The 23,251-nt window shown below is 54.9% G+C and overlaps 2 protein-coding genes across 8 annotated transcripts; one reads left to right on the top strand and one right to left on the bottom strand.

Annotated features, from left to right (window-relative positions):
- The first annotated feature begins 2 nt into the window (after window positions 1-2).
- On the top strand, window positions 3-19,972 carry NINL (ninein like). 7 transcript variants are annotated; one of them, XM_067292815.1, is made up of 18 exons: window positions 3-69; window positions 1,591-1,855; window positions 4,239-4,490; window positions 4,686-4,822; window positions 4,906-5,043; window positions 5,339-5,477; window positions 6,146-6,256; window positions 6,893-6,982; window positions 8,889-9,012; window positions 9,660-9,802; window positions 10,893-11,218; window positions 14,855-14,924; window positions 15,874-16,113; window positions 16,403-16,516; window positions 17,179-17,391; window positions 18,151-18,267; window positions 18,363-18,612; window positions 19,100-19,738. In XM_067292815.1, exons 4-17 carry the CDS (start codon window positions 4,755-4,757, stop codon window positions 18,558-18,560), a joined length of 2,091 nt encoding a protein of 696 aa, XP_067148916.1. In that variant the 5' UTR covers window positions 3-69; window positions 1,591-1,855; window positions 4,239-4,490; window positions 4,686-4,754; the 3' UTR covers window positions 18,561-18,612; window positions 19,100-19,738. The 7 variants fall into 7 exon arrangements, with proteins under 7 accessions (XP_067148916.1, XP_067148918.1, XP_067148919.1 ...); XM_067292817.1 differs by lacking the exon at window positions 3-69 and adding an exon at window positions 329-441; XM_067292818.1 differs by lacking the exon at window positions 3-69 and adding an exon at window positions 19,868-19,972 and having other exon boundaries at window positions 1,074-1,855; window positions 19,100-19,330.
- A 76-nt stretch (window positions 19,973-20,048) lies between these two features.
- On the bottom strand, window positions 20,049-23,208 carry GINS1 (GINS complex subunit 1). Its single transcript, XM_067292836.1, has 7 exons — window positions 23,094-23,208; window positions 22,937-23,001; window positions 22,719-22,814; window positions 22,355-22,445; window positions 21,518-21,634; window positions 20,799-20,873; window positions 20,049-20,517 (listed from the first exon to the last, which is right to left on the bottom strand). The coding sequence occupies exons 1-7, from the start codon at window positions 23,166-23,168 to the stop codon at window positions 20,449-20,451; spliced, it is 588 nt and encodes a 195-aa protein (XP_067148937.1). The 5' UTR covers window positions 23,169-23,208; the 3' UTR covers window positions 20,049-20,448.
- Window positions 23,209-23,251: the final 43 nt, after the last annotated feature.

Here is a 23,251-nt window from a genome sequence, read left to right as displayed (position 1 = left end):
GAGCGCGGCCCGGCGCGCATGCGCGGGGGGGGTGCGCGCGCATGCGCGGCGGGGCGGCGCGGACGGCAGGTAGGAGCCGCGGGAGGCGGCTTGGGCCGGGCCGGTCTGATCCGGTGCGGTGCGGTGCGGTGCGGTGCGGTGCGGTCCGGGCGGCGGCGGTGGCCCCGCGGTGGGCCGCGGGCGGTCGTGGTTACCCCTGTTCATGTCTATGCAGGGACGTGGCGGGCGTTGAATTGCGGCTGCTGTTGACTAAAATATTTTACTGATTCAGGCTGAGTGTTTTTTATTATTATTATTATTATTTATTTTTTATTTTTTAGCAGCAAGAGTCCCGCTCGCTGTAACAGCCCGGAAGAGCTGTTCTCCTTTTCTCTTCCAGCACAGGCTCCGGATGAGCCCTCTGAGCCCACCTAAGGAAAAACAAAGGCCCCAAATGAAGCTGTCAGTCAGTGTTTACACACCTAAACTAAAAATATATATATATTTAGGCCAGGTCTCTCGCAAAGGTGCTGAGCACCCAGCGCATGGGAGTCCTCATTCAGGCTCTTCCTGTGGAGAAGCCTCCTTGGCCAGGAGTCGGCCAAGAAGCCCCAAACAGCACTGCTCCAAGCATGGAAATACAGATGGGGCCTTTTCACAGCCTATTTTGTTTTTCTATGGATGGTTTTGATTATTCTTACCCCAAAATACATATAAAGAGACCTCCAGCCAGCACATACCCTGCAAATAGTTGGCCAGCGGCCTAGAGGCCAGGCTGAAACAGCAAAGGCAGCGGTGGCTTCTGAACTCTGTTTCGTGCTGCACCAGCGTGTTTTATGCTGACAGGTGACAGCCAACATCAAGAGTAATAAAAACTCCTCTGCTTTGCACAGGTCATTTGGAAAAGTCACACCTCTCTGAGATGCTCTGAGTGAAGCTCAGTGATCAAACAGTTTGCGTTATCTGTGCACTGCGCTGTCTCCTGTTCGCGGAGGTGCTGCAGACAGCAAGGGGGCATGCCTTGTGTATGGGCTGGCTGTCGGCCCCATATCACCCCTGTGCAAGCCCAGGAGAGTCAAATGTGGCTTGATTTACAAACCTGAGTTCAGGGAGGGAGGGGAAAAAAAGAGATTTATAGAGGAAGCTGAGAGAAACCAAGAGAAATCCACGCTTTGCTCTGCCTGGCTTCAGCCTGTCCCCACCTTTTCTCTGCCTGTGTTCTGCAGGCAGCAGGGATCCAGTTTTCACAGAATTGGGTCTCTAGGTTTGCTTTTGGGGCAGAGGCTTTGGATCTGGGTGTGCTGCACCCCCTTGTCTTCCATTCCTATCTGGGATTTCAACAAGATTTACATCTTCCATCTTCTTTTCCCCTTCTGATCCTTCACCAGTGATTTTTTTTCATCCTTGTCCTCTTTCCACCAGTTTAGACAGCTCCTTGGCTGATCTCCGAACAAACCCTTCAGCTTTTGTGGGAAAAGGGTCTCTCCTGCTTGGCAGGACACTCATTGAGTCCTGAGCCAAAATCCATTTGACACGCCAAAACAGAGCTGTCATTAGAAAAATGGGTATTTCCAGAAAGTCACTGATGCTCTTTCCTCTTTCTTTTTACAGAGCCCGAAGGCGAATGAAGAGGCTGAAAGTGATCAAGGGCCTGGCAACGTGGTGGGGAGGCTGTATTGAGGATGGCAGATGCGTACCATGTTTTCCCCTGAAAGCCTGACCTAGGCTGCAGCCCCTGTTGTGTGCCCAGCCCTTGCTTGGACGTGGCTGAGGCTCAAGTCCGGGCTCTCCAGGAGGAGCTTGGTGCGGGAGGCAAGGGTTTCCTCAGCTGGTGCTGGTGTGCAAGAGCATTTGGCTGAAGGAGCTCAGGAAGAAGGTGAGCAGCAGCGAAAGGCTGGGAGGCAGCCTGTTGAGAGAGGACAGGCAATGGGATTTGCTGTGCATTAACTGCATATAGTCGAAATGACTGTCAGGAGTAATCTTTGCATCCCTGAGAGCACAAGCACTGGTCCTGAGCCGTTGTACCCCAGCACAGTTTCATTTCCCTGGGGGCAGAGACAGCTTCCCCTGGAGAGGAGCTGATCTGTAGTGGTGGGAAGGGATCTCTGGAGGCCTTAGGTCTAGTCCTCCTGCTCGCAGCAGGGCCAGCTTCCAGGCTAGACCAGGTTGCCCAGGGCTTGTCCAGTCAAGGTTTGAATATCTCCCAGGATGGATACCCCACAGCCTCTCTGCACCTGTCTCAGGGATGCACCACACTCAGGTGGAAGAATTTTTTCTTTATGGCCAATCAGGATTTCCCTTGTTGCAGCTTGTGCCTGTTGTATCTTGTCCTTTCACTGTGCATCTAAGAAGAGTCTACCATTTCCAAGATAAAAGGCTATGGCCAGGGCAAATGTGTATTGCTGCAGGGTCCCGGAGGTAGGCATGGGGGTCTTAATCCCTTCTCTCTCCAAGCTGGAGCGGGGTTCAAATGGTTTTCATACTTGTATGGATCCACCACTGGGCTAGTGTTTCAGGCTTGGTGGAGAGGAGTTTGATTCTTTGTGCACACTTGGAGAAAGTACAGCGTTAATATTCAAAGAGGGTTTTTTAATTGTGTGTTCCGTTTGCACTGCAAAAAATAAAATGGGAATTATTTTAAGAAGCTGGTTTGGATGCTTTACAACTGTGTTTCTGAGGCTGGTGGGTTTCTCTTCTCTCAGCCTCAATCTTTAGGAATTCAATGATTTATTCACTAAACTGGACAAGGACAGAGATGGCAGGGTGAGCTTTTAGGAGTTCCGGGTTGGCTGGTTCGGCCATGCGACCATCTCTTTCCAAGGTACACCAACGCCTCTGAAGCAGCCAAGGCTGTTGGCACTTGGTGAGATGAGTTTAAAGGAAGAAAGCTTTCCTTTAAAAAAGATCCTGGTTCAAGGCCTTCATCTGTGGTTGCTTGGAAGTGATTTCCATTAACTGTCAGGATCCATAAGTTATTGCCAGTTCCTTACACAGGACAGTGCATTTGTTTGCTGCAACATCCTGCAGAGAATCCAGACACAAATCCAGCCGTCACACCTAGGAAGGTTTCTCTGTCCTTTTCCCCACCAAAAAGGAGGCTGAACAACAGGCTCTGCTGAGAGCGAGTCAGGCCAAGATGTTTTGTTTCACAAGGGGATGATTTAAGAGCATCTAATGGAGGTTCCTTGGGCAGTGGGGCAGTGACTTGGGGAGAGTTTTCCACTTGCCAGTCGGTTGCTGGGGATGGTCTGGACTTCACCGCTGCACGGTGACTGAATGGCTCCATCCGGAGCTGTCTGAGTAAGTAAAACCCTGTGCAGGTGGAGTGGGATGATAATACAGAATAACACAGGGCTGCTGAGCGTCATTTTTTTACTGGAGAGAGAGGAATGTACATCATGGCAGAGAGGAAAAATGACCCCAAGTCGAACGTTGACTTCAGAAGTGCTGACGTCTCTGCACCTTTCGTGACTAAGGTTGTCCCCCGTTTAGTACACGGAACAAACTTCATCCAAGTTTTCTTTAATTGATGTAAAATATTTCTTTCTCCTTAGTGCTTTTAATTCTGGGGACTGACAAGGCATTTGCAAATGCTTTAGAAGTAACTGCACTTCAGTGCACTAAGGTGGAAGTGAATAGCCAATTCCCCCAAGAGCCAAGGCAGCTCCATCCAGGATCCTCAACAAAACTGCTCCTTTAAAAAAAAAAAAAAAAGGATAACGCAAAGTGTTTCAAGCTCTTTTGGCTACGACTTTGAGGTAAGAGTTGAGTGAGGCAAGGCCTCCAAACCTGGTATGTAATCGGTGCTCTTGGAGATGTTACCAGCTGTGCATGGAGTCTCTGGCAATTGGACGCTGCTCTTTGGGTCAATTTGGCTGAATCTTGCTTACCTCTGAAGTAGGGAGGGTTAAGCTGCCTTCAGCCCAGTTTTAGCTTCTAGATCCAAAAAAATCTTGGCTGGCAGTCCCAGTCTGATGGTTTTCACAAGACCATCTGAGGCTATATAACTTTCAGTGTTAATTTTTCTGTGGATACTGAGTTTTCTGGGTTTTTGGGGAGACCAAACTGCTTTACAACTTGCTCCTTTTGGCTGCCTTGGGGACAGCTCAGGACATCTCACCTCCTGTCAGCTTGGTGTTATTTTTGGAGCTTTCTCCAATATCTGTGGGGTCCCTGGAATCTCTTTTTAGTATTGAAAGATGCCAGGTTTTCTCTGCCAGTTTTGCCCTGCTGACTGATCTCCTCTGTTTTTTTTCCAGGCATTGGATGGGCAGGGAAGCAGCCCGTCCTTCCCACTAAGCTGCATGGGCTCACACCTCCACTCCAGCATTGGCAACGGCACTGGATTTGCCAAGCCTGAGCTTGTGACTGCTGTTTGGGCCCAGGAAGGGGTGCAGAGCTGCGAGGAGATCCTCAAGGTCTCTAGCGCTGCCTTGTCTGGTGGTGGTGAGCGAAGCAAGCACAAGGCCTAGCCAGCACCCATCTGGGGAAGAAGGAGCGCTTGCAGGCAGGTTGGTGTTGACGGCGTTTTGTCCGCCCCAGGACTGGAGAAAAATTGGGGGTTGGGTGGATGTGATCTAAGCGTACCTGTGAAATGGGGGGGTCATGTCAAAGATTGGAGGGTGCTTGGATGATGTGACAACAGGAGTTCTGTCAGCACCATTGAGAGCAGGAGAGAGAGATTTCAGTCTGTGCTCTTCTTGCAGAGCCTCAGTGGCAGCACGGAGGAGCAGGTGAGCCTGGCAGAGCTGGCAAAGACCTTGGACAACGCTCTCATGGTTCCTGGGAGCAGGATTCAGCATGCAGCTGTTGCCTCCTACGAATGCAAACTGCGGTGCCTCAGGTGAGGGCACGGCCTCCCACAAAGAGGGCCCTTCTGTGGGGTGCATGGGGCGTCCCTCAACACGCTGCTTGCCGTTCCCACAGGATCCGGGTGAGGCAGATCTGCAGGGAGAGGGACAAGGCGAGGCTGGACTTGGAGGAAGCGGAGAGACGCTGCCTGCAGCTCATGGGGGAGGTGGATGAGCACTGCGCCGCCCACGAGTACAGCCAGGGCAAGCTCAGGTAGGAGGGGTCCTTTTGGTTGGGCAGGGAAAATGATTTTCCTGTGGGTGCCTAAGGCCTCTCCCTCCCATCCCAGGATCCCTTCCTGGATCTTCCTCTTGTTTTGCCATTGCGTCAGTGCCAGACAAGTCCCCAAAGACCCCCTGTCCCATGCATACTTCTCCCACGGGCCCAACACCTCTCCAGCCAAACTCTCATCTTCTGCTTTGTGGGTGCTGAGAGAGGATGTCTGGACCTTGTGCCCAGCTATGAACTCGTCTCTGGGTGCCCAGACCTTGGTTCTTGTCTGTTCCAGGGACATTCAGACTGAAATGAAGGCAAAAGACCTGCTTTTGCAGCAAGCCACCAAACGTCAAGCCAAGCTGGAAGCTGCTGCGCGGTTCCTCCAGGGCAAAGAGGCCAGCCTGCGAGGAAGACTGAACCTCACGATGAAGGTAAAACTGCCCTGGGTGAAACATCTGCTCTCCTCCAGAGGAGGCACAGTAGAGGTGGTGACAAAGATGCATGGCTTTTCCTTGCTCTTGCTGGGAAGGCCCAAGTGCTTTATGCAGAAAAATCGTCAGTCACATCCATACTAGTGAAATAGATGCACAGCCCATTCCCCGGCCCTGACGTTATTAAATCCCCGTGTTGTTTGATGGAAACAGTTCCCGGCCCACGGTAACAGCTAATGGCTGAGGCTAAAACTGTGCCAGGGACCATGCCAAGAGCAGAGACAGTGTTCCAGTGCATGGGGCGTTCTCAGTGCTGTTCAGTGTATTGCTATAGATGGAGATAGCTCAGGACTTGCTGCCTCTGTTGGCTGTGAGGGGAGCTGTAGTTCTGTGAAGCAGAAGTAGAGACGAGTTTACGCAGGCTCTCCAACTCTTACCCTGCAAAACCCACTCATATCCTTTGGAGAGATGAGCCAAACCCCATCCCGTGCGGCATGTATCAGCACCGTGCTGTCCAAAGCAGGGTCTCCTGTGAGCTGTGTTGGGCTCTGCGTGCCAATTGGCCTGTTGCTTTACAACTCCCTGTTGAGGGCCCATGGCCAATGAACCTGTCCTCTGATGCTGAGGACCCGCAACATCAAGAAGAATCTTCTCCATTTTACCTGTAGGAGAACACACAGCTGCAAAACAAGGTCACAGAGATGGCTGAAAAACTGGTGGCCTCTGAAAAGCTGGTATTGGAGCTGCAAAAAGAGCTCGACCTCATTATTAAGGACAAGGTAGCCTTTCTCTCTGTGTTGTGGCTGAGTAGGATCTTTTCAGGAGCTCATCAAAAAATTGATGGTTTTATTTTCTGGGAAGTCTTGTGTATTACATGTCAGTTGTTTTGGTTCCCCCCTGCTTTGAATTTTCCCACCTTAATGACAGCTTGGAAAGAAAAATATTGGCTTTTAAGTTGGGCTGTTCAAAGATCAAAAGAAAAAACAAGAGGAAAGTTTGCAAGTGTAGCAGATTCTACAAATCTGAAGTCCTCAAGTGAGAACTTCAGGGTTTGTTTTCCAGAAAAGAACAGTTTTCTTTTTCACAAGAGTTGAAGTAAAGGATTGGTTCTGGTGTCTTCCACTTCAGCGAGGCACCTGGTAAAATGGAAGTGGGGAAAGAAACGAGTCTGTGATCTTGTTAGCCAATTTGGGAGAGCTATCCTGTGTGCAGCTTGGTGTCTCTCACATGTGAAGAAGACTTTTTTCCCCCTCTTTCTGTGTCCGACCCACCTCACAGGTGTCAATAGGAACCCTTCCATTGAGTCAGTGCGTTTTGCACCAGGCCATGACTCCAGCAATGACTCCAGCTTGTGACTCTCTGTTTGGTGAGGTGCTAATTTCCTTGATAAGAGGTGTCTCCTTGTCATTGTGCAGCTAGGCCAGGTGGAGCCGCACAGCACAGAGGTCCTGAACCAGGATGAGCGTTTTGCAGAGATCATCCTGGAATACGAGCGGCAATGCCAGGTACGGACGGGCAGCTCTCCAGCAATGCTGTCATGAAAATACAGCCATCATCTTCACATCTGTCAGGCACTGAGGGAGCAGCTCTGGCCAGAGTGTGGAGGGGGGACGAGGACAGGATTCCTCTTTCCTTGCCTTGCTCAGAGCCCTCTGGCAGGAGGCAGGACACAGACATGCCCCTGGGGAAGGAAGCCTGGCCCTCCTTGCTCCCACAGCTTGCTACCCTCTGTGGGTTGGTCTCCCTGGGGGGAGAGGATCCTGGGGGGGAAGGAGCGGTGGGTTGTAGATTGCTCCTTTCCTGCCACCCTGTAGCCAGGGGCTGTTTCGTGTGGGGGCCGTGTAGCTCCGGGTGTAGGGACAGACCACCACAGGCTGTGTTGCAGGGTGTTTCCTCTCGAAGGCAAGGAGAGCTGCAGATTCGTGGGGTTCCTTCTTTGCAAGGCAGGTTATCAGCTCAACTCTTCTGTGTCTTTGTTTTTCCCTTCTTCCTTGTTCCCGCCTTAACAACTCCCCCCAAAATTCGGTGCTGCTGGACTCTGCTAGAGAGTCAAGGTGAGCCTGTCCAGGTACCTGGCATGTGCGTGGTCCAGGCATTGGCGTTGTGTGTGCTGCACCTCCTGCACTGTGCCATGCTCCCATCCAGGGCCTGGGGCACTCTGGGACATGAGCACAGGCTCCGTTTCCCCTCTCTTGTTTTTAACTGACTTGTGTATCTTGCATGTTTTGACTTGCTGGGTGCTTTGCACATTGGTTCCTGAGTATGCAGAGTCCTGCGCTTATCACCTTGTCTGTGTGTTTCCGAGTGCTACGTGTGATTAGGGAACACCACCGAGTGGAGACGGTGACTTATCAAAAGCTCCCAGCAGGGGCTGAAACCCAGCGTTTTCAGCAAAGCCTTTTCATGGATGCAGCAGGCAGCCTCTCTTGTTAAGGCAGATGTGCAGGGGGGCTATCCAGCATGGCATTGCTCCTGGTGGCACCAGAGGGGAAGAGACACTTGATTCTGCAGTCTTTCCTCCTGCTGAGCTGCTCCAGGGATATCTGTGCAAACGCTGGTGGATTCATCTGCCCCTGTCTGTGAAGGCACCCACTTGGTTTTATCCTTTCCCCTTGCTAACTGCTGATGGCCTCCCTCCTCCTCTGTCTGCTCGCCTGTTTAGGATGGAGATTAAACAAACTGGGTTTGCTTTTGTGTAGATCTGCCTAGTAACATTTATTAATTGGGATCTTTGAAAGTTCCCTAGATCGTAGTCTTTTGCAGCCCACCAGTTTCACAAGTGATGGTGTATGGGATATGACTTGATGTCTTCTCAAAGTGGATGGTCCTTTGGGGCCTGCTCCACCATAAATCCTGGTTTTGCTTTGCCTGCGTGCAGTAATGCTGGCTGGATGATAGCCCAGGTGCCATGGAAGTGTCCTGAGGGTGTAAGCACGAGTCTCTGGGCCCCAAGGGGATTGTACTGAGATCACAGTGTTTCTTGTGCATTGGTCACTAGAGATGGTCGTGTTTAGGTCAGAAGGGGTCTCTGGAGGTCCAACCCTTCAAAGTGTCTGCAGAAACCCCCTGGTGTTGTGTGCTTGTGTGTGCAGGGGGCAGTTGCTTGTGGCTCTTTCCCCCTTAGAGTGTCCAAGGAAGAGGGGATATCCTCTGTTTTTTGTAGTAATGGTGGCCATGGCAATCTGGGCTTGTATTTCTCCTCTGACTCTTCAAAACAATCTTGTCTCTGCCTGTTCAGAAAGGAGGGAAATCGCCCCTCTGCTTCATTCTCCAGCCACGCTGGCGAGGCAGACGCGGCTCTTCACACTGTGAGAGATCCCGAGTACCCATGGCTGCTGGGAGCCACAGGCACATGGCCCCTCGCAGCCCCGGGGAGCTTCACGGCTGCGTTGTGACCAATCTCTGATGCAGGTGCTGTGGGACCAGAACGACACGCTGCGGAGGGAGCTGGAAAGGCTGCGTCTCCAGCTACGCGAGAGCAAGGCCCAAGCACGCTGCCAGGAGAGCAAGGCTGAGCGAGTGCTGCCAGCTGGAGGTAAAACGCCTGATGGGCACCTGAGGGTGGGATGGTTCAATGCGTCTCTGTCCGCTTGGCAAGAACAAGGTTGCCTGGTGGTCGGAGTTTCTGCAGGAGTGTGAGGTGGCTCGTTGCGACTGAGCCACTGCTGCCGTTTCTGGCACTAGACAGCCACGGGAGGGATGAAGGGGGTGACAGATGGTTGAGAGTGACAGAGACGGAGGGAAAGAGGGTCATCCAACACAAGGGTTGGTGATGGTGACCTATGGGCTGGCCAGCTGTCAATGAACAGGCAGCTTCTCCCTGTGCAGGAGGGTGGCAAGGAAGCACAGTATAGTAAAGGAGTAATAGCCCCAAACTGGAGTTTGGGAGGTTCAAGTTGAGCATTAGGAAGAATCTTCTTGCCCAAAGGGATGGCGCAGCCCTGGGCTGGGTGACCAGACAGGTGGGGGATCTCCATCTTTTGGGGTTGTAAGGGCTCGACTGGACAAAGCCGCAGCCATCCTGATCTAGCATTGGCAATAGTCCGCTCTGAGCAGGAGGTTGGACTAGAGACCCCAGAGGTCCAGACTCCAGCACTTCCAGGAGTCTGTGGCCATCCCAAGGAAAACCCTTGGACTCTCCCGGCCCAGCATAAGGGGCAGTGGACTCGGTCCTCTCTGCAGGCCTCTCCTCACAGAGCTCCTCTCTCCCAGTGTGCCTCTCTCCCAGCGCTCCAGTTCCCAATTCTGCGTGCACAGAGACAGCGCTCACGATGGAGCAGCTCCAAGACCAGCTGCAGGACCTGAAGGTGCAGCTGGAAACCAAGGTGAGGGCCAGGGTTGTGGAGGGGAATGTCCCGGCTTCCCAGCACAGCTGCCTAGTGAGCGGAGAAGGGGACATCTCGTCTCCCTGCTGCAGAGAGGCTGCTCTGTAAGCTCTGGCGTCTGCTCCAGGAGGGCTGCTGGGTCTCTCTCCATCCAGGCTGGGGGGCAGAGTGGTACCCCCTCTCTCTGCTGGGGTGCTCCCCTGCCCATTTTAGCTGGTAGCAGGGTTTGGAGCCCCCGCAGGCTGACAAAGGCTCTGTAGGAGCCTCTGTCACATTGCAAAAGGTTTGTGCGGTTCTCGCTACCTATGCGGGACTAGAGATTAACTCTGCTCAGCGTCGCTGGTGCAGTACTACTGGCCAAAAGGACCAAAAGGAGAAGCAGCAAGCCTGGGAAGTATCAGAGCCCCATTTCCCCAGGCTTGTGGCACTTTTAACTCACACATCCTAAGGTGACCGCGTGAGCCCAGTGCTCCTTTTAGACAGCAGCGAATGCTCGTGCAAGAGGCCTCAGTTTTCACCTTGCACTCCTCCTTTTGCACAAGCCAGGGATGCTTGCTGGATTTCCATTGCAGCCACTGTGAGAGTAAATCCTAAATTGTCCTACAGCTGACAGTTCAGGGGGCACACAGCTGCCTGCTGTTCTCCTTCTGCCTGCTTCACAGTCCTGTCTCTGTTCTCATCAAATCCTGGGGTTTCCAGCTTTTACAGGGGAGACATGGGGAGTGGCAGCCCCTCGCTGTCACCTCTGGGACAAGGAACCACGCTGCAGGGTAGAAGAAGGACAAAGCAGTGGTGGATGATGCCCCAGCCTCTCCTTTCTCCTTGCCAGGGTCCCAGTGTTGCAAACATGGAGAGAGGGGGGAGCAGCAACACTCGCTGGGAAAGGCTGGGACCCACTAAACTCCTCTGATATCTGCTTATTAGAGGCTGCTGCATGAAACTGGTTATTGTCCTAGGTTCAGTAGGAACCAGAGCTGCGTGAAGTGTGTTCCTGAAGCCACCGCTAGATCGCTGTGATTCACAGCTGACTGCAGGCGAGGGGGGCTCTCAGGAGCACGGTACTAATAACCCAGTCCTGTCTCCCCCACAGGTAAACTACTACAAGCAGAAAATTGAGTTGATGAAGAAGAGCTTTGAGAGTGAGAGGAAGGACAATGAGGAAAAGTTCAAGGCTGAGATGAGCAAGGTGGAGGAGCAGAAAAGAGACTTGGAAGAAAGAGCTGCAAAATATTGGGCTATAACTGATGGCCTGAAAGAGCAAAAATGTGTGTGGAGCCCGGAGCTGGAGGAGAGGTTTGAGACGGAGCGGGCCAAGGTGGAACAACAGCACACCAAAGACATTTGCCATCTGGGGCAGCAACTGGCTCAGGAAGGAGAAGAGCTGATGACAGAGTGCGGGGATGGATCGAGCCTAAGGTCTGGCACCGTTCGCTTTCTGGAGCTTAGTGGGAGACTGGGGATGGGCGCATCCCCTGCTCATACCAGAGTGGGTTGGGGAAATTTCTCACAGAGCTGGAGAACTTCCTTATTTTGGAAGAAAATCTGGGCAATATTGCAGCTGTTCACAGTGAGAAGACTAAACTTCCCCTACGTGAGGGCTTTTATTTCAAAATGCAGAAGGTTTCCCTGAGTGTTCTTCACACTCGTGTTAAAGGCAGTGCTCAGCATAGACTGTGCCCCAAAACAGTGAGGGAAATAAGACAGCTTTCACCAGCCTTTTCCAGTTCTGTCTGTCTCTGTCTGTCTCTCTGTCCTTGGTTCTTCAGCAAACCTGCCTCTCCTCGTTAGATCACCACCACCCGCTCTCTTAGCAGCGGCAAAAATCAGCCTAAATTTCTCTATTTGGTCAAAGGAGCCTGGCTGGCAGAAGAGTAAGGGAGTCACTAAATGTTTCAGCACCTTCCTGTGCCTGTGGTGCTGGTTCTGCAGTCTCCCCAGAGGCCAAAAAGGGAAGCAAATGGAAGAGACTGGAGAGGAATCAGACCGGAAACTGGTGCCTGTTCCTCTCTGCTCCCTCCTTCCTCCCAGCACATCCCACCACTGGCCACGAGCTTCTCTCCTGCCTCTCATCCTGCTGCCCCTCCCTGAACCCTCGTGTTCTTTGCTACCTCTTGTCAGGAGCAAAGTCCCCTTTGGTCACGCACATGCTGAGGATTTTGCTAGGCTGTGATCCCTGTTTTAGGCCTGGGGAGCTGAGATACAGGGTAGGTGTGAGAGAAGAGAAGCAACTTGACTGAGGTCCGTAGTAGAGCAGGGGCAACCCCAAATAACAGAGGGATACAGGGCGTTTGAGCCATATTACTACCATCCCCGGTGACTGGTGCAGGGACTGGCCGTAGTGTGGCGCTTTCAGAGCTGTCTGAAAACATCAGATGGATGAGTCTTTGAGACGTGCTGAATGGTGTGGGATCGTTCTGAAGCGCTGATGTAGTTGCCTTGACTTTGCAACCCAAAGAAAACTTTGCATTCCCTCTCTTGCACAAATACATTCTGGGGCTGGCTGAGCTTTTCAACCTGTGCCTGCCATGTGTGCTATCAAATGCAGGTCAGCAAAACATTCTTTCAGAAAAGATGCAGAGGTTGAGCTTAATCAAGAGCTGTCAAGGCCAGGACGAGGACAGCTTTAAGACTTTGTTGCAGTAACATCAGTGTGAGAGGAGGTGATTTCCCAAGGCTCACAGAGGAGACCTTTGAGAGCAGCATGCCCAGGAGAGGCAGCAGTGAGAGTGGGAGGAAAAGGCTGTGGGCTCTTGGTGGAAGAAGATGCAGCTGAAGAGGGAAGAGAAGGTGAACGAAGAGCAAGTCAAGATTTGCAAGACACTGGCTGTTGAGAAGGAAAGGTAGAAAAAGAGCATTAGGATGAACTGGGTTTACTGCAGAGATCGAGGGGCTGATGTTGGAAGGGACAAGATGTGTGGAGAACTGCCCTCTGGATGGAAAGGAGCGGGTCCCTGAGAGTCAGGTGAGGAGATAGACCAAAATCCCCTGCTGCAACCTCAGCACTGAAGGAACAGAGAAGAAATTAAAGATCTTGTGACACACCGATGCAGATGGAGTGCAGATGTCTCTGTTGCAATGGATGGCCCCCTCAATCCAGAGGCTGGAGCCAAAGCTGAAAGCATTCATTGTGGAGAAATGAGATCTCAATGGACAAGGGCACGTGCTTGGGAAGCAGACCAAAGAGAGCAAAGTTAGAAGGTTTGGCTCCATGCAGCAGACACAGCAGCATGTCGGGCCAGTGACAGACTTGATCTGGAGGGCCAGAAGAGAAAAAATGCCCTGAGAGACAGACCGAGACAGCAGCACGGGGGGGGAACATGACATACAGGCTGTCAAAACAGAGCTGGAGAGGGAAAGGAGCAGTGTGAAACTGAAGCTGTTGCAGCTTGAAGATGTGCACTGACCGGAAAACAATCCCCACCGTGGTCTCTGCACTCTTCCCCTTGCTTGCTTGTTGGGAGGAGAGAGCAAAATCATCCCTGCTCAGGTCCTCTGCCTCCCACGTGCAGTGTCACAAACTGCAGTGCTCTCCTCCCTGTCATCTCCAAAGGAATTTGGGTCCTGCTTGGACCCGGAGGTTTGCAGTAGCTGTTGGATGGGACTGTCCTGTTTAACACAGGTCTGAGCTGCTTTCCCACAGGCGCCAGTACTCATGGCCTCGTGGGTGGGCTGGGGCTACCGGTAGGAGTGGAAGGACGAAGAGGCAGAGGGGCTACCTTGTGTTTGGGCTCATAGCCATCGTCTCCAGCACCAGGAAAGTCCAGAGGCCTCACAAGCGAGCTGACTTCTCGAGACGTGGCTGTACCGAAGTTGAAGGGTTGGACTTACCACCTGCTTAACCATTTGGGCCTGTCTTAAGCCAAATCATTTAATTTCTGCTCCTTGGCAGGCCTGCAAAATAATTTCTGCTAATTGGAAGCCACACAAATTCTGGGTCTGATTTATGATCTGGCTAATCCCATTTGTCTTTTTCCCTCTTGAAGACCTGCTCCTTCTCTGCTGGCATCTCCCACACATTTTGCATGCAAGATGCATTGGATGGATGTTCCTTGGATTTCTTTAGTTCTTGTTGTCCTTACAAAGCCAATGGGATAAAGCAGGGAGCCTGTGTAGATGCCAAGAGCAAATTGGGCTTTCGCATGGGTTTCTCACTCTGCCGTCTCTCCCTGCGGGGGAGAGCCCTGCCAGCTGCTGGAGGGGAGCAGCTTGCAGAAAAGTCAGCTTGGGAGCCTCCAGCGAGAGCCAAGGGTGGCAGAGGAGAAGAGCAGCGAGCATGAGTAAGAGAGGACGCAGCCAGCCATGGGAGGCTGGCAGACGGGTGAAGAGCTTGTGCAAGGGGCAGCTGCTCAGGCACATTTGCCAGATTTCAGCTGCCTCGACCTGTTCGAGTTGCTTCTTTCCGAGGAAGGCAACACTCCCACTCCCTTGGGCCTGTGCTAAAGCAGCCAGCACCAGGCAGGGCCCAGTCAGCCAAAGGCTTGGGCAGGCCAGATCACCGGGGCAGGAGCCAGGTTTGGGTAAGGCTGTGGGGAGAGGTGTGTGTTGAGGGAGAAAAGGATGGACTTCTTGGCTACAAAACCATTTGGCCAGTGGCTTACTGCTGCCTTTGGAAGCTTGGGATCTGGGGGCACCGACTGAGCCATAAATCCAAGGGGAACCAGGTGCCCAGTGCAGATGGTCCCAAGAGTCCTGCTAAGCTGGCTTTCCCACTGTCCTTCATGCCCTGACTTTTGGGGCTCTGACAAAGTTGTAGCACTTGGATGTCCTCAGCAGGTTGGGCCGCATCATCGGGGCAGAGGCACCTGGCCTACTCTCACATCAATTCAGAACCATGTCCGCTTTGGCCTGGTTTTGCTTTCCATTGCAGACTGAAACCTGAAGTGGTTAGGGGTCTCTTTAGGAGCAGCTCAGAAGGGAGCAGTGACCTCCATCAGGCAGGGTGGGCGGCTGGTGGCAGCAGACACTCGTGGGACCCCAAAACTAGGCCCTTTTTAAGGGGCTGTGGTTTGCAGCTCTTTGGGCTGAAGCTGATCATATTCCTCTCCCCAACAGGAAACACAGGAGTGAGTTGCGCCGAGAGAAGGTGCAGGATCTGGCTGAAACAGAAGAGTTAACTGAGTTGGTAAGAAGCCGTCAGTGCTAACTGGCAGGCACTTGGCTGAAGGATTTAGCAGGACAAAAACTTCGTGTGCTTACAGAGGAAAAAGGGAACATTTGTTTCAAACATCCAAATCTGGTCTTGCTTTGAAGAACCAGCTTTGTTTTACAGCTTTTTGGGTAGGGAAAATTTGTGTAACAAAAGCCAGTGTAGGATTTTACAGAAGGGGAAGGTGATACGTATTGCAAAATCTCTAAAGATGTTGATTTTTACCCACTTGCACTCATTCTCTCGGAGATTTTGCTCATTCCCACCCTCACGCCCATGTGCTCACAAGCACTTAGATGTGTGTGTGCCCGAGGCCTGGCCAGGATCCCCTGTGCGCAACATGGACATGGGATGCAGGCTGTCAAGTCCTCACCCCATTCCTGGGATTCCTCCTGACTGCTGACCACAAACTAGGTTTTGGACAGATCTTTTGTGCCCTTCGGCGCTGCCAGCTGCAATGGGGAGGGCCTTTGCGTCAGACCCTCACTGAACTTCAGCCTCCGTAAAATTTAGGCCAGGCTGCTGCCCACTGGATGCTTTTCCTCCGTTGGAGGAGATCTGTGTCTATGGTCTGTTTTCCTGGGAGGCTAAGAGGAAAAGTTATGGGATATGGGATGTGCTACCACCCTGGCATTAGATACAGGGTTTTCTGCCAGCATGTCAGCATGGGCCAGAAACTGCATGTTACTCAGCGTTACTGCTGGGAATGGTGTCGTAGGAACAGTGTCTGAGGAATGGTGCCTTTCGGTGTTGATGTGGGCTGTTGGGGCACTTGTCCTAGGTGCACACAAGGCCCTGCAGCAACAGGGATGATCCTGGGTGGGGATCCAGCAGGGACAGCATGGGACACGTTAAGTCTCCGTCGCCCCCTTCCCAGCCCAAACTTTCATGTGAAGGTTGAGTTGTTGTCCTCACACTTTTCCAGAGCAAGAAGAGCAAGGGGGAGATCTCCCATCTGAATGCCCACATGTGTCAGCCAGGTTGTGAGCTTTGTGACCACGAAGCCAGCCACGGCACCGGCCGTGGCCCCGTCCGACAGCGGAGCCAGAGGCTACGAGGAGTGGAGACGGCCACAAGGCTGGAGCAGGAGAGCCACCAGCAGCAGGCAGCATATCGGATGGAGATGGAGCTGCTCCGGCAGCAGCTCAGGGCCTCCCAGGAGAAGGTAGGTGCCCTGGGCGGTGTCTGGTCCGTTGTGGGGTTGCAGGCTGCTGAGAGCGGTCCCTGTGATGTTGGCGTTGCCCCTCAGTGCTGTGTTAGGTGCCTTTCCAAAGCTGAAAAGACTCTCATCTTCCTCTTTGTGGGGGCAAAGGGACTCACCTTCCCACTCGGATGTGTCCAAAGCCAGCCCAGGTGAAACTTGGGGGTGGGACGGCAGGGATGGAGGCCCTGTGGGGATGGGTCCTTGCTCACGGCCACCCTTGTGGTGTCCCCTCTGTCCCTGTGCCATGCAGGCCAGGCGGGGGGAGGAGATGGAGGCTGAGCTGAGGCGGCTCACACAGGAGTGCCAGGCGCGGCGGTTCGCCACGGCCCGGCTGAGAGAGGAGCTGGAGGAGCGGCAGGACCAGGTAGGGGCTGGGCAGGGACAGCACGGGCCAGGTGGGCCATGTCCGAGGGGAGGGAAACCAGGTGATGAAAGCAAGGGAACAGAGACCATTGTGGGGGGGTGGAAGGTGATGTGTAGCAAATCTCCCAATGTGTTAGTATTCCTCTCCCGAGACAGGCTCCGGGCCAGCTTTCCAGTAGGGTTTGGCCCCCGAGGTAGCGCTGGGGCAAAGCTGGTCCAGACCCATCGCCCAGTAGCAGGTTTGCCCTTGGTTGATAGCGGGAAGCAGAGGACGGGTAGCGCAAGCAGGGACTGAACCCTGGGTGGCCTGGGATGTGTCTGAGAGCAAAGCCAGGCGAGCACCCTCTGCCTTCCGCCACTGCCGTCCGTTGTGCTGGCACTCCCTCTCTCGGGATGCCGTCGGCAGCCACTGCTCCCACTGCTCCGCTGCTCAGCCAGGGGAGCATCTCTGAGCGACAGGGCTGTTTCTCCAGCTTGCAGCGCTCTCCATCCCCGGCTGTGCAGACCACCTGGCGAGCGCCACCCCCGCACTCCTGCTGCCCCGCTGTGGCCATGCTGCTGTGGAAGCTGGGGGGCTGAGGGTGCTGCCCGCCCCCTGCACCGTGCAGCACCCCGGGGCCCGTCCTGCTGCTGCAACCAGCTTTTGGCTTTTCTCTGATGCAGCTCTTAGAAGCCAAAGCAAGCCTGAGCCTGGCCCGGACTCGGCACGTGCTGCAGCTGCAGCAGGCGAAGGCCCAGATGCGCAACATGGTGCCAAAGAGCCAGTTTGAGCAGGTGCAAAGCAGCCTGAGAGAGGAGCAGTGCGAGGCTCGGCGGCTCCAGGAAAACCTCCGCCGCCAGGCTGAGCAGGCGTGCAGGCAGCTGGCCAGCACCCAGGTAGGCAGGGGCTGCGGGAGCTCGGACGAGGGGCCCGGGGAGGCAGCGCTGCTTGAGGCCGCTGGGGGTTTGGGTGGAGGATGCTACATCAGGAGCCCCCAAGGACCATACACGTGCTCTTCCAAGTCCCCCCGCAATTTTCAGTCCTCGTGAACATGGTCATCACCCTGTGCTCAAACAGGAGCCCTCCCTGCTCCGGCCCACCTATCCCAGGCTGGATACCTCAGCTGGAGCCCACGGAGAGCTGTGCTGTAGTGGCTTGGGCTGGAGAAGGAAGGCTTAGCCTTCCGGGCGGAGCGGGAGCCAGCACAGGGTTTTGGTGAGTTTGTCCTGCAGGCCACTGTGGTTCAGTCAAACCAGCCTGTGTGCAGATGGAGCATTTTATAACTTAAGGAATTAAAATGAGCAGGACCAGAAACTGCATCCAAGGAGACCTAACTACATCTCTTCCAGGGTTTTTCTGGGCATGGTAGTGAGAGGGAAAAATCATAGGCTTGTTCTTGTAGACAACATTGCAGGAAAAGCTGTGCTTTGTCTTAAAGCAGGTTGGTGCTGACCTAGGGGAGGATGTGCTGCTGTAGGCCCCCCCCCAGGGTGCTGTCTGCATCCTGCCCCTCCTCCGCCGATCCTCCCACACTCTCCTTCAGGGAGCGTGAAGGTCTGGGAGCGGGGCCCTGGGAAACGCACGGTCCGGGCGAGTCAGGGGCCGCTGCACAGGCCCTGGGACCACCCAGCGCAGAGCGTTGTTGCCTGCTGCAGGAGGAGCACGAGCGGCTGCTGCAGGCGGCAGCAGAGCGGGCGGAGGGGCTGGAGCGCGACCTGCGGAGCGCCGAAGCGGTGCTGGCGGAGAAAGCAGCTCGGCTCAAGGATGCGGAGGTGAGCGTGAGAGAGGGCTCGGCGCTGCGTGTCTGTGCCCGGCTGGGACTGCTGCACGTGGACGCTGAACCCTGAGCCTCCTGTCCCTGCGGTAGGCCCAGCTCTCTGGGAACACCAGGAGCAAACTGCTGATCGAGGACCTCCACGAGGGGAACAGAGAGCTCGCGAAGGCCCTGCGGGTGGCCGAGCTGAAGCAGAAGTGCACTGAGGAGAAGAACCAGGCCTTAGAGGAGCAGGTCTTGGCCCTGAAGCAACTCGTCAGAGAAATCACACCAGCATCTCTGAGTGGGTGACTGGGCACCCGCTGTGCCAGCTCTGCCCCTGGTCCTGGCAGCAGTCCGTCAGGTGAGAAAGGGGGGTGCAGTGGGGTGAGGAAAACAGTCCTTTTCTCCCCGATCTGGCTGGGGTTTCCTGAGTAGGAAGTGGAGAAACCAGACATAGTTCTTCAAGGAAATGGGTCCTGTGGATAGTCAAATTCTTCTTGCTGAAAGCGCCAGCTTTGGTGTTTTTTTCGGTGGCAATGCTTGTTCTTGCTGCAGGTGTGTCTCAGGGCATCCCTCCTGCCAGCAGGTGCCTGCACGCTGACAGCGTGCGTGGCAGTGGTGCGGATGCTGTTTCTCTGCGGAGAGTTGCTTTTGGGACTCCCCGCTACAGCTGGAAACCTGGGATGGGGGGCTGCGGGTTCCTGCGTCTGGGTGACTCCAAGCAGGAGAGCTGTGGTGCAGCATTTAAAGGTTTGCAGCAGCAGCAGCAGCACCTCCTGCCAGTTCTGGTCTCCTGGGTGTCTCCAGACTCTCCCACGACTGTTGCTGAGCTCTTTTTTCCCCTACAGCTCCTCTTGGGCTCTGGGAGACGCTGCCCTTCCTAAAGCCTGAACCTAGGAGCCAAAACAACCTGCTGCTGCATCGTTGCCTCTGTGGTGAGTGGGACAGCGCAACCCAAGGAAGAGCCCTCCTTCGGTTCCAGCATCCAAGGCTCAGGGCAGGGCTGTTTTTCCCTACTCAGCACGGTATTCTGGTGAGCCCTCCTTCCTGCGCTGCCTCCGAGGAGGCTGGGAAACATGGTAAGTGACCCGCGGCACCTCGCGTTCCCTGCTGGCCTTCACACGGCGGCAACGCATACTGCTCCCTCCATGGCTCTTGCCAAAACAAGTTGTCTGAAGGCCGCAAAGCCAAGCATTCACGGTGACAAACACCGGATTTACTGACGTGCCTGGGGCCTTGCGCTCTGCATGGGAGATGTGTGTGTCAGAGGAGGGAGGCTCTCCAGCGCCTTCCCGCAGGGAAGAGGACAAGGACAGTGCCAGGAGAGGGCTGGAGGCTGTGACTGGGAAGATCAGAGAAGAAGAGGGGCTTGTCAGTCTTGCTCTGTTTCTGTGCTAACTGTAGCCCTGAAAACCATCTGCTCCCCCCCCCCAAAATAGCCCCTAAGAGGTGAAGCATCAGAACAGGGCTCCTGCCAGCCCAGTGCTTTGAGCAAGGAGACTCCCTCCACAGAGAGGGAGCCGCAGGCCAGGCCTGCTGGCAGAGACCACAGCCAGGCCCTGCAGCCGAGGCTGCAGCGGTCATTCGCTCGGCACCTCAAGAAACCACATTTACAGGCCTCTGATGGGAACCCCAGAAGACGCTCTTGCAGTCTCATCTGGCACTCGGAGGAGTGTCCACTGAGACGGGAGCCAGCACTCGAGCATCACCCTGCAGGGTCAAGGCGAGCTGGGCCAGAGAGCCAGGCCAGAGAGCATTTAACGCAGACGATGCTGACTCTTAACAAACAGTCTAAACTGAAGGCTGAAGCAGTTCTTTATTTCACAGCCGTGGAGTTCCCCAGCTCCCAGAGCCCAGCCGGTCTCTTACTCCCAGATGCACAGCGTGAATAAAGCATTGCTTCAAGCAAAAATGCACCCTCAAAACCCATTTGTAACTGCAGGGCCTGGATAACACCCCCCGCCCTGTGCCGGAGCCCCAGCAGTGTGCACCTTCGGTCACGAAGGGCTGGCCAAAGTGGCTTGCATACTTTATAGACTCTGAGCTGATCTTCGTGTCAGGTATCAAAGGCGGTTAAGAGGAGCCGCGGGGCGCTCTGCGCAGGATCACGGACGTGTCTGATGTCCTGCACGTGACGGCACTCGTTCCCTGCTGGGGCAGGCCGCCAGGAAAGGGCCGTCCCTCCGGTCCCGAATGCTCACAACAGGACGTGCTCCAGGACTCCTTGTCTGATTAGCTGCTCGCATTTCCAGCGGGGTAAGAAGTGCTGCACAAAAACACAGACAAGCTTTCCCTGCACCCCAGGCAGCCTGGATTCACTGCTGCAGACAACCAGCTCTGCTGCTCTGTGCCGCATCCCTGCGCGTAGCGGTACCAGACCAAACCGCAGTCCAGGCGCACGCAGGCAGCTTGCAGCGCGTGCAAGGAACTGGGTGCAGGAACTGCAACACGGTGCGAAGCTGGGATGAGCAGGGGAATGTCACAGGAGTGACGGGGAAGAAAAGGAGCAGGAAAGGGTTTAGGATCCCACTTGCTTGTCTTTGGTACCTGGCTATTCTTCTTCAACAGGACGGTGGTACCATCATCGATCTCAAATTCGCCATAGTCTTTTAAACACCGCACCTGCAAAGCCAAAGGGCAGATCTCCGATTGAGGAGTATTAGCACATCATCGCCGACTTACCGCACACGCCCCAAAGCTGTAAGTACGGGCACGTTCCTGCCCGCCTGACAGAGCCTCTGTATGAACCAGACACCTGAAATGGCCTGTTCGCTCTCTCTGACATTCCCTTCCTGCACCTGCCTGGAGCGGGACGCGCCGGGGGGCAGCCCAGGCCCTCTACGGAGGCCGGTGGAGGAGCAGCAGCACAACGCACAGGGGGGAGCGGCCTGGGGAGCGGCAGCAGCATTGCCGGGAGAATCCCCCCACGCGTACCAGAAAATGCCGATATGTTAACAGTGAAACTGTCTTCAGGAGCTTGGGCAGAAGCTTTGACAGTAATTCAGGCCCCACCAGCACCACCACACCAATTCCTTGCAGACTGGAAATGCCACGTTTCAACACTTTGAGCTCTCAGAAGAAGAGGGAGCAAAACACTGGTGTGCAGAGCTTATAGGGGAAAGTGTAGATGCTTGTAGAGGCTTCAGTTCTCTGAACAGCTTTGCTCAGGGAACTTCCAACTTGGGAGGAAGTAAAGATCTCTAAAGAAAGTTGCTTGGTAAAGTGTCCCCCCCCCCCCAACCAGAAACCACCAGTCTTGCACTTACTTCAATGTACAGGCTTTTAGGAGGTTTTATGTCCTGTGTAAGGTCCAGCCCCTCCTCTCCTCCTACTGACCTCATGTAGGTGGCCAGAGACTTTTTGTACCGATTGAACCACTCCACCTGCGGACATTAACAGCAATCCTTCAGACAACGGAGCTTTATTTCAAGAGAAGGCTGTAAGCCTTTAAAAGCAAAACTGCCACATTACCATCCATGGATGCAAGAGCCTGCTTTTCATTATTGAACAAAACTCCAGACTAACAGGCACCCACTGACCAAAGGGATTTGCACTACTGGAAACAACCAGCACGGATTCTGCCTAGGACCCAGGACTCTGCCCCCACCGCTCGTTGTACAAAAGCAACTCTCTCACGTTAAAGGATAAAGACGAACCTTTACTGAGAGAGACGTTTCTACACCCTGGCACAGCTAATGCTGAAGAAACAGGTCCGTGATGAATTGGATCTGTTTGTCTGTGCCGTCGGACCACTGTTCCCAAGCATGTTCATGCCAGCCACAGGAGAGCACAGGCTCTTCTGCAGGGAATAAACTGCCCCAGGCTCAGGGCAGTCTGGGATGAGACTAGGATGTGTGCTGGAAACAACATCAGCGGCTCTGTACTTTGGTTTAGAGATGGCATTTGAGAAGTGTGCTCAGCATCCATTTGGGATTGCGTCCTTGGAAGGACAGTGAGGAAACAAATGGATATTTGCAGGAAGGCACACAAAACATCATGCATCTAGAGCAGAAAAAAGTCTGTCCCATTTCGAATCTCATAACTAGGTGGTTTATTGGGAGGAACACGTGGAAGGAAGGGAAAAGGGGACAAGGCTGACTCACTTCCTCGGCTGACATGTGAAACTGGATGGCATTTGGCAGGATGCTGCCGTACTCCCACCTGAGAGCTCGGATCCGCAGCAACCGGTCGTACCTGGGGGAAGAAACAAGGCGCAAAGCCAGCGCCTTTGCCGAGACGGGCGCTGGCAATCCGCCTGGGCAGCGCAGACGCTCCGATCGCTCCCCAAAGCGGAGCGCAAAACTTGGGTCATTGCACCCTCCTTCCTTTCGAGGAGGCGATTTGGGGCCAATTTATTAATTAAAAGCTTCTCGAGAGCAGGGGGAATAGGGATGCCCGGCGCCCCTGACGGCCGGCGTCTGCCGCGGGGCTGGGCTGGAGCCCGCGGCCCGGCACCGCCGCACTCACAGGTAGGCCACGACGCAGCGCTGGTTTCGGAGCAGGCAGCAGTGGCGAAACCGGATGAGGAAGATGAGGTCCGTCCGCCCCGACTTCGCTTCGGACCTGCAGGAGGAGGAGGAGGCGGCGGTGATGGCGTCACCCGGTGAGGACCCCGCGCCCGGTGCCGCCGTGGGGGGCTCGCGGGGGGCTCGCGGCGGCGGGCGCAGCCCCGGCCCGGCACTCACACGTCCGCCTGGTTCCGCTCGTACAGCGCCCGCATCTCCTCCAGCGCCTGCCGCAGCCCCTCCGCCTGCGGCACCGACACGGTCAGCCCGGGCCGGGACCCTGGGACCCCCGGACCCCCGGCCCGGCCCCGGCCCCGGCCCCGGCCCGGCCGCTCACCCGGAAGGGCGGCAGGTGCCCGCCGGCGGCGCGGTGCAGCTCCCGCACCAGCCCCGCCGCCCGCTCGCCGGCCATGCTGCTGCGGCGCGCGCGCGGGAAACCGGCCCCGCGCCGCAGCCAATGGGGGCCGCGGGCGGCGTGACGCGCCCCCGGGGGCG

This window comes from Apteryx mantelli, chromosome 3 (genome assembly GCF_036417845.1).
Source record: "Apteryx mantelli isolate bAptMan1 chromosome 3, bAptMan1.hap1, whole genome shotgun sequence".
Taxonomy (NCBI): domain Eukaryota; kingdom Metazoa; phylum Chordata; class Aves; order Apterygiformes; family Apterygidae; genus Apteryx; species Apteryx mantelli.
This window is presented reverse-complemented; position numbering and strand designations above follow the sequence as displayed.

Coding starts and splice junctions, on each gene's coding strand:
- NINL (XM_067292818.1), top strand. CDS start 4,755: ATGGTTCCTGGGAGCAGGATTCAGCATGCAGCTGTTGCCTCCTACGAA. Junction 11,219..14,854: donor GGGGATGGATCGAGCCTAAG/GTCTGGCACCGT, acceptor TCTCCCCAACAG/GAAACACAGGAGTGAGTTGC. Junction 14,925..15,873: donor CAGAAGAGTTAACTGAGTTG/GTAAGAAGCCGT, acceptor ACACTTTTCCAG/AGCAAGAAGAGCAAGGGGGA.
- GINS1 (XM_067292836.1), bottom strand. CDS start 23,168: ATGGCCGGCGAGCGGGCGGCGGGGCTGGTGCGGGAGCTGCACCGCGCC. Junction 23,002..23,093: donor GGCACCTGCCGCCCTTCCGG/GTGAGCGGCCGG, acceptor TCGGTGCCGCAG/GCGGAGGGGCTGCGGCAGGC. Junction 22,446..22,718: donor CGCTGCGTCGTGGCCTACCT/GTGAGTGCGGCG, acceptor TTCTTCCCCCAG/GTACGACCGGTTGCTGCGGA.